The 9,711-nt window shown below is 39.8% G+C and overlaps 1 protein-coding gene across 1 annotated transcript; it reads left to right on the top strand.

Moving 5' to 3' along the window:
- Positions 1-669: 669 nt before the first annotated feature.
- stx19 (syntaxin 19) lies at positions 670-8,011 on the top strand. The gene is made up of 5 exons (XM_056388579.1): positions 670-869; positions 4,208-4,517; positions 4,719-4,955; positions 5,402-5,614; positions 6,783-8,011. The coding sequence occupies exons 2-5, from the start codon at positions 4,296-4,298 to the stop codon at positions 7,017-7,019; spliced, it is 909 nt and encodes a 302-aa protein (XP_056244554.1). The 5' UTR covers positions 670-869; positions 4,208-4,295; the 3' UTR covers positions 7,020-8,011.
- The last annotated feature ends 1,700 nt before the right edge of the window (positions 8,012-9,711 follow it).

Here is a 9,711-nt window from a genome sequence, read left to right as displayed (position 1 = left end):
TATAAGAAATTCTGCAACCAGCCTCCAAAGTATCAAATGATGAAGTCTGAACTCTTGTCCCCACCAAACTCCTCTCATCCTCCAAACTTGTCTCCCCCCTCTGCCTCTGACGGCGCACTTCAAACAGCTTTGCACAGCGTGTTATGCTGCATAGCAGACAGCGACTGCGTCCCTTCCCGTGTTGAAAAGGCCTCTGGGTTTTAGTGAGCTTGTCAGTAGAAATCTGTCAGAAGTACTCAGTGGAGTTACTGGGGCCTAAGGAGTACAATACCCCCAGACCAAGGGCTTACCCCAGGAACCCAGACATTTCACATAGAAATCAACTTTGCGGATGAGAAACCTAACACCCTGGTTGACACCCTAACGGCTATCGCCATTGTTTGGCCCCAGCAATGTACACAATACACTTCTATTTGCTCTGTTCCACTTTCCTGTCCAGGCATTGGCCTGAGGGAAGGCTTTATGAGCTCCCTGTGCTGTCCATACTGTCTCTCCTTCCTCATTTACTTAATCACGTCACCTCTTGTTTCTTTTGATAACCAAATGGCCCTTTAGTCCGCTTCTTTCCTATTGGCCATACCTCCCCTCCTCAAAAGGAGGGGCGGTGCTTGCAACTGACTCACCCAGACTTCCTCAGAACTTTCCCTCCTCGTGAGTCTGACTGTCCCACTAAACAGTTGGTGGCACAACTGTCACAGAGTATTCAGACCTGTAACTCACAGCTGACAAACATCAGGTGGATGTGAGGAGATGTGAAGATGACACAATGATATCAAAGATGTGTCAGCTTGTCTTGGATTACATTCCTGGTGAACTCTGCATGGAAATACTCCTCAGACAACCCATGATGGAATACTAACAACATTAAGGTAAAACCCTCATTTCAGACTGAACTCTAAATGTGTGTAAAAGTATGTTGAAATAAATCTTGTACTACCAAAGTTAGCCTGTATTTTTCTGGTGTTTTTTTTTCTATATTGTGCTATTCATTTGTTAATAGAAAGACTAGCTTGAATTTAAAGAAGTTAAAGTAAGACCATTTACTTAACCACCTTCAATTTTTGGAATATTTTAAGCAGGACTCATTATTTTTGTTCAAGTTTAAAGACCAAGCATGCACAGCGCAAATGTTTGACCTGTGATAAAATACAACATTTGGGCACTCCTATTTTTCCACCTGCACGGAGATGGGAGAATGTCAACACAATATTTCCTTCAGAAACACAGACAAAGCAGCAGATGGATTGCTAGAAGGAAAATATTTGTCTGTTTTAGAGAACAACATGTTCAATCACAGAGAGAGAGAGAGAGAGAGAGAGAGAGAGAGAGAGAGAGAGAGAGAGAGAGAGAGAGAGAGAGAGAGAGAGAGAGAGAGAGGCTAGTCTTGAACCATGCCCCACTTTCTTCCAGGTTTTAGGCTAAACACAGGAGAATGTGCTCCCAAATCCTTTGAGCAATTTTTTTAATCGGCTCTCTGGGCTGGGCAGGTAGGGAGAGAGAGAAAGAGAGAAGAGAGAAATACAGAAGGAGAGAGACCAGCCCAGAAAAACAAAAGATACTTTTACATTCTTCATTGAACTCTGAGAGACACACACACACACACACACACACACACACACACACACACACACACACACACACAGAAAATAGGGTCTTTCCTGTTTGAAACCTATCCAGAAATGGGATAGTCTGTGATTTGAAATGCTCCATTTCTCATCATCCAAATACTCTGTTCCCCCCACACAGTCATATGCTTCCAAAAGATTATGTTTAGGGCCTCTAAAACCCAAATCCCCGTGTTGCTAGGGCTGTTTCTAAATTTTTGGTACGCCCATTTCAATGCATAGGACTCTGTGGTTGAGTCCACTTCACATTTAAGAATTCAGGCATTTAGTAAATCAGATCCTGCATCTCATGCTTTTTAATCAGAAGCACGTCACTTGTTTACTTCAGCTTTGGAAGATATCAGCATGCTGTAGTTAAAAAGTGAAATACGTTCAATCTTTAGCAGTTCCTGTGAAGATCATTTTTTCATTTCCACACTTAGTAAACAACAGTCACATCTGAGATATTGCGTGTCTGTGTGTGTGTGTTTGCTCTTTTAGTTTGTGTCCATCAAGGTCACTTCTCCTACTTGTCACTGTTTAAGATGCTGGACAACTCGATGCGTTTTCTTTGTCTTTTGTTTTGGCTGACTGTGCCGCTGAACACAAACAACCCACTCAGTTCTCATGGGAAAATGAACATGAGTCAATTTGACTGATGTCGCAGATAAACTTTCTGCTCGTTTATCTCATGTTGTTTTTCATAGTTAAAAATATATCTCAGTGTTCAGCAGAGTGCAGATATGGCTCATCAGTTATGCTCATATCAGGACAGATGAGTTTATAGTGATATAAACAAACAGTGATCAGGCTTTGATTCACTACTGGACACACCAGAGTACACAGTTACACAATTACAGCAGCTGTATTTTGTAAAGGAATTGTGTCTTCAGGTGCTTTTTATTCATTTATTTATTTATTTGTTATCCACATACAGTGTCTGATGAGTCAAAAAGTGTTGATGCTGAGCATATCAGAACATCTCCATTTGTATGAAAGATGATCTGTGCATACTATATGTATATTGCTCTTTCATTATTTACTCATTACTAATATGTACCTTACATGTATGGTCTTGTTTTAGTGTAATAGAGTTATTATTGGAGTTGGGATTATTGGAGGAAAAGCACTATATGCATTTATTCACCATTTACTCTAGAGTACCAAAACACATCCTCTAACTCTGTGGGTACAATGTGCTCATTAGCTTAGCATTAGCAGTTCTTATGTTTTCACCAGCAGAGTGGGGCAAGTTACTTGAAAAATATAATCACTGAAAAAGTAGTAACAATAATTACTCAAGCAAAATTATTGCCCTACCTTTAGACATATAAGGTAACTAGGAAACTTTCGCACACTTCTCCTCTTTTGGTGGAGTCTAACAGCTTACCGCCACCTCTAACCCCCATGCCAAGCTGAGATAAAATCAACCTCCCATTCAGTTCCAGAAGAGAGAGAAAACAAGCTGATCCCCATAATGTCAAAGTGATGGCGCAGTAATGGAATTAGATATAATTTAATGAATTTCAAATAGTTCTTTTCTGAAACATATTTTTACTGAAAAAACATCACATTACTGTGTGCTGCAAAGAAATGACTGAAATCTGAACTTTTATTGAATTTATATGTCACGGTGAAATTATCAACCCTATACAAACAGAGTTGTAGTGCTATAAGTACTGCGCATGTGTATGGTTAGGTTGTGGCTCGTTGCATAGGTTAGTTTACATAGATTGGTCAACTATAACTGACCACATGATCAAATGTCGGATTGACTTAATTTCATTATGCTGAGAATATTAGAATATTATATGGATGTAGTAGGTTGTAAAATGCATGGCATTTAGAAATTTAGGTCGAAATGAAAGTAGTGTTTTGAATGATTTAATTTACTTACTTGTGCAAATGAAGCCGCATTTGAAACATCCATTTTAAGGAAAAGCTGCAGTGCAGGCTTATCCAACAGGGCTAGACTATGAACGCTATGACTTTTCATTTCAAGTTTTAACAGGCTGACATTGTAATGTTTTACTGGATTTTCATCTTTACTAGTTAACGTCAGCAAGACAGAAAAATTATTTAATCCACTTGGCAGCTCAAAGGCTAACAGCAGCTAGCCTTTTAAGGTGGAATGTTTTCTTCTTGTTACTTGCATGCATGAGTTGATGTTGTCAATGAATCAAATCACGTTAAATATCAATATGACAACTTTGACCAGTCCATTTGTTTTTACAGTATGACATAAGCTTTAGTGATGAGTGGATTTTCAAGCGCTTAAAAATATGTATGAATTTCAACTGGATTATGAGAACTGCAAATCCTCACTTGGAGAAAATAAAGTGGTGTAGGGTCACGGCTGCCCTCTGGCAGCACTACACCATGGAAATAAATATAGTTTACAGAGCTGAAGTTATGTATCCCCTCGTTTAACTTGACTACCTCTACTTGACACATTCAGTTTAGTATGAGTTTACATCTTCCTTTATATCCTCCATTTTAACATTTGTAGTCTGGGTTCCCTGGTTCAACTGTATCGTTACTATCTTCTGCAACAACCCAGCTTGCAAACAGGAGTCATTAAAGTTTAACGCTATTATTTTCAGCATCCACTTGTCAGCACTGACAAGAACCGCACATACTACAACAACTTCGTGTCCTGAGGAGTGAGTTTTGGCGAGGACACCTTCCACAATGAAAGACCGCCTGGAAGAGCTGCAGCAGAGCGCTCAAGAGTTTTCTGAGGCAGCAAGTGAGAATACCAATCCTTTCTCAGGAGAGAGTGATAATGATGACTCTGTGGTGGTCGGGGTCATCACGCCACAGGCTGTGTTGTTCGAGGAAGAGCCAATCATTGAGAATTTCTTGTCTGAGGCCCAGCAAATACGAGATGACATCACAGTGCTGGAGACAGAGGTAAAAAATACATCACCTATTTTCTTTTTCTTCTTCTTATAAATCCAAACTCTTCTTTGTTGAATTATAAAAAATTCATACTTGACTGAGAAGTTGGAAGATAATTTATAATCCTGCAATTCTTTCATATAGAAATAAAGTTTCCTCCTTTCTGTTTTGGTCACAAGAATGAAGGTTTTGTCTAATCTCAACCACAAACAGGTCCTTAAGTTCACCCAGCAGCAAAAGACCCTGGTGGCCACCATGCGTCGTTTCAGTGTGATGAAGAAAGAGAGCAGCATAACACGAGACATCAAGCTCCAGGCCGAAAGCCTCCACCGACGTTTAGATGCCCTTTCAAAACAGGTCCAAAGAACTGAGGACCAGCAGGGACCTACAGCTGTTACAACGAGAATACAACACTCCCAGCATGCAGCACTCCACCTCAAGTTCCAGCAGGTTGGTCATCATCTACAATTTTGGTCTGGATACCTGAAACATTGTCATTTCTTGCAGTTTTTTTTTTGCTTCCTTGAAGATGTCTCAACAGTTGTTTCAACATAAGAATAAGAAAATCGCTCATTCTATTTGTATTTATATACTAATGCATAAGTGAAATGAAGTGAAATGATAAAATTGCCAGAACCAGAGAGTGGAATCACTAAAATGCTGGATCACTTCACTTCATGAGTGTCTTTCTATGCTAAAATGTACAGCAACTGTGTTGCACACCCACCCAGCAGCATAGTATCCTTTGTTGTACCACCAGTGGTGTCGAGAGGGTCAAGGAACCATGCATAAATTACGCTTATGCTAAGAAAGATGGGACTCAAATGTCTTCTCATTTCTCATTTCCCTCCCACTCCTTCTTTTTCATTCTCTCTTTTTGCTATAATTATGTTCAGGTAATGCGGCAGTATAATGAAGGTCTGCTGACAAAGCAGGAGCGCTGTAAGTACTTTATTATCCGGCAGCTGGAGGTATCGGGAAGGGATGTGGCAGAGGAGGAGGTAAATGAGATGGTCGCCACAGGAAAATGGGAGGTCTTCAACGAGAACCTGCTGAATGATGCCAGAATCACACGGTCACAGCTGTCTGAGATCGAACAGCGACACAAGGTGAGGGTAATTACAAACAACATAGAAAAACCCAGAGCTATGACAAAGTTTTCACATGAATGCTATTATTGTGTAATGTGATAAACTTTGTTAGAATTACACAGTTTGCCAAGCTATTAACTTAGAGAGAACATTGTTGTCGCTTCCTAACATATTTTGAAGGATTGTCTCGATTTTCTCATCAAGTCGAAGACTTAACATATCGACTCACAAAGAGCTTTAGGTGTGAATCTCAGATTTTTCTGAAAGCTCCAATATATTCAGCTCGGCACCAAGATGTGGAAGTATGTGAAAGTCAAGTAAACATTCATAAATCAAACACTTGATGCCTCAAGTCAGCTAAAATACTTAATTCAAGTAGATAAACCCAGATTTAATCTTTATTTGGTAAATGCACACATTTGTTATCATACAGCTGAAGCTCGTTGCTGATGAATATGAACTTCACGTGTAATTTTCACTCATTACACTGGTACAATCGTCTTGAAGTTGAATGACCACATAGGCCATTTGTCCTTACACTCTGATCACAGTTTGGTTAGGTTTAGGAACAAAAAGGAACAACAAAAGCTATGGCTCATAATAAGCCGTTTGCGCAGATGTGGGATAGTCTCATTGTCTGATAGCATGAATGCTTGCAAGTCATAAGAATGAGAATCAAGACCTTTAATCTATCTTCTATTGCAGATGAAATGACCGTGGCATTATTGCATGTTTCACACATCAGTATAACTGGCACAAATGGGAAAATAAGTAAATGGAAATTGAATCAGTTGTGGGTTTTAACAGAAGAGAGCAGACTGGCTCTCCTGTCTTGGCTCAGAAAACATCTTGTAAAACGCAGTCCACAAAACCCTGACCCTGTCCGATTTTCATTCAAGTCATCTATTAGACACTTGTGTAGACCTGGGACACCGCTTGAATGATACTAACTCCTTGAGAGGAGAAATAAACTGCGCTCTCTGTCGACCTGTTGAATACACAGAGATCTAAGAATATAAAAGTCAGACGAGGACGTTTCAAGTATTATCTGTGCTCAGGCTGTGTTGTATGCATCCGAGTCCGCTCCCCCATTGTATCCTTCAGTCCTCTCTCCGACCACCTCCAGCCTCTGAGTAATGTTCCTCATATCTGCGGCATTAATCCCATAATCCTTCTCCACTTACAGGAGTTGTTGAGCCTGGAGAACAATATGAAGGAGCTGCGGGACCTGTTCATGGACATTTTCATGCTGGTGGAGGAACAGGGGGCCTACATTGAACACATCCAGACCAATGTAGAGAGGACACAGGACTATGTGGCTGCGTCTAATGAGAAGTTCAAGCTGGCCGCCAGGTATAAGAAGAAGAACCCACTTCGACAGCTGTGCTGCTGCTGCTGCCCTCCCTGGAGATGCTGCTTATAGCACATATGTATTTTTTTACGTCAATGGTTCTTCCAAATAATGTTTTATTTTGAAAGTCTCACTTACCTGTTGGGAATTAGCAGCACTACGTTCAGGCACCATTAAAGTGAAGGTTATGGTGCTGCAGGTTTTGAACACAGCAGCGGTGAAGACAGATTCAGCGGAGCATAGAAAACAATTAGGGGGGGAAGGGCCAGAATTGGTATTTGAGGCACTTGTTTCTTTCAAGAGGATGTGAGGCGACCACTATTGGAGGAGACAGTTCAGTGAGTGCTACTCACCAACACTGCTGCTTATTGGAGACCTTCACTGTCATCTGACAGAGGTCACAAACAAGGGGAGATCACTGCCTCTGACACTGCAAGATCAGCAAGACTGATATTTTACTTTTTTTTTTTTTTTTTTTTTTCCCAAAGAGCCTCACATCTTTTTTTTTTTTTTTCTTCTTGTGCCACAGGAGCTCTTGTGAATGGCCATGTATTTTATACAGTATATGCACTTTAAGACTAATCTATACACTTTTCTCTGTTCTTTCCAGCAGAAGTATACACAGCACACAAGCGTAATGTGGTGGAGAAAGATTCTCTTTCTGATGGGTTTCGAGTCACTACATATTCATTTCATTTTTTTGGTCCACATGCTGATGAAAAAAAAAAAGGACTTGTTTTACAATTAGTCATTAATCTCATTTGCATTTCAAAGTCTGATCATTTTCAGTGAAAAAATGTTATTAATTTATTCACTTTCACCGAGGCGGCATTCAAGTAAAACTCTGAATAACAAGCCTTGATCAAAATATTTCTGTCATGATGACAAAACTGTAGAGAACCATTGAAGTCATTTGTTCAAAAAAAAAAAAGGTAGAAGATTTTTGAAGTCTTGCATTTCAGGAAAATATTTAACTTCTCATGATGTTTTGTATTTTGGAGTGCAATGGCAATTCATAATTCTGTTGGAACTGTTACACTGCTCAGATAAAAATTTCTGGGATACATATGTATCATTATTATTGATATCATTATGTTGCACAAAAGGGAAGCAGCTCTTGCCTGAGGGAGCAGCAGCAGTTCAGACTAAAATACTAGGAATATGCTGTATAACTGATAAACAGGCGCACACTTTTTTGACAGGTAATCAACTCCTGTTTCACATTTTTACTTAATGTTGAGTTGAAAATTCCCAATCATTTTCCCTGCTGGGATAATGACTAAGATATAATAATTCAGTCCTTTATTTCAGGAGATTAAGCCACTTCACCCTGTTGATGTGACCTGCTCACAGAATGGCTTGAAACTAGCCTGTCATTGGCAGTGACAGTGAGGTTCCTCAGTGACCCGTGGTGTCTGATGTCCGGGACAAAATACAGGTGAAGTGGGTGAGCCAAAGCCAGACTGGAAAATCTGGTTTGTCTGCTATTCCAGGATAGCTGCCAGACAGCTACTGTATGTTCCTGTAGGGAACAGTGTGTAAACAGAAACATTCACTTCTAGCAGATGGTAAGTGGACCAACTTCAGTGAAGTAGTCTCCTTGAAAAACACTCCTAGGTTTAGAAAATCATTAAAAGGATGCACATATTTTCTACTTTGGCTGGAGATAAAGAGGAAAATGGGCAACAGACAAACCAAAAAGGAACTATTATACATCAGCTAAGCTATTGCATGGAGGACTGACAACTCATGTGACATATAAAAGCACACCATCTGTTAATGTGCTTTATTTAGGTTAAGAATAATTTACACAGATCCCTCAGGTCTAGTAGAAGAACCAAGTGTGATGTGTGTGAGGTGTTTGATGACTTCTGCTGTCTGACTCAAGTCTTTGGATTTTCTGTGTTTTGCTTCAGTCTCGCTCTGATTCGAATGACACTTTGCAAGAAAGACACAAAAACATCAAATATGTAAATTTCCAATATGTAAATCAAATACCAATACATTGTAAAGCATCACAGCGTACTCTCTTTCCCCCTTTAAACCTAGTGAGGGAAAATGAAGTGCTGCTGCAAATTGCGGGGTTCTTGAACAGCAACAATGCCATCCAGTGTTCGCTGAGATAATTGCCAGTTAAAAATAGGTTATCACTTAATATCTAAACTGTTCAACTACATCACTATGTAATTATGCAAGTGCCACAGCTCAAAACATAAATTCTCACCATCAATTTGCCCCCCAAGCTTTAAGAATGAAAAATAGACATTGTAATGGTGTTATCATTATTACTGGGCCCCTATAAACAACTCATGCAGGACATTTTTCATGACAGGAGAACAGTACTTTTTGTACTGTTTAAGAATTCACACTCAGTCACTTCAGCCAGTGTCTGTCAGAAAAGAAAAGAAGGATTTTTACTTTGATCTAGCACAGTACAGCACATACAGGTGTATACCCAATACATAATGATGGTGTTTTTCTCGTGTCTGCTCCATCACATTAGGAGATGCAATATCAATCAGCAAAAGAAAGAACCATCCCTCTCAAAAGCCATATGGATTCTGTTATAACCTTTCCTCCCTCAAGATGTACTGCGTGACAGGTAAAACACATCTCATGATTATGCCTATAGGTGACACGAGCATATATAATACAGACTGAGGCGTCAGGAATATAACAGAATATTCAATTCAACCATCACAAAGACAAATGGGAACAGATTGAAGTGGGACATCTGTCAAACGGGAATTTCTCCAAATATCTC

This window comes from Seriola aureovittata, chromosome 11, assembly GCF_021018895.1.
Source record: "Seriola aureovittata isolate HTS-2021-v1 ecotype China chromosome 11, ASM2101889v1, whole genome shotgun sequence".
Classification (NCBI taxonomy): Eukaryota; Metazoa; Chordata; class Actinopteri; order Carangiformes; family Carangidae; genus Seriola; species Seriola aureovittata.
The sequence above is the reverse complement of the archived record's forward strand: the minus strand, read 5'-3'. Positions and strand labels throughout refer to the sequence as shown.

Bases quoted from the DNA above. Each gene is read 5' to 3' on its own strand.
- stx19 (XM_056388579.1), top strand. From the start codon at position 4,296: ATGAAAGACCGCCTGGAAGAGCTGCAGCAGAGCGCTCAAGAGTTTTCT. The intron at 4,518-4,718 runs GTAAAAAATACA...AACCACAAACAG, and splicing joins TCACAGTGCTGGAGACAGAG to GTCCTTAAGTTCACCCAGCA. The intron at 5,615-6,782 runs GTGAGGGTAATT...CTCCACTTACAG, and splicing joins AGATCGAACAGCGACACAAG to GAGTTGTTGAGCCTGGAGAA.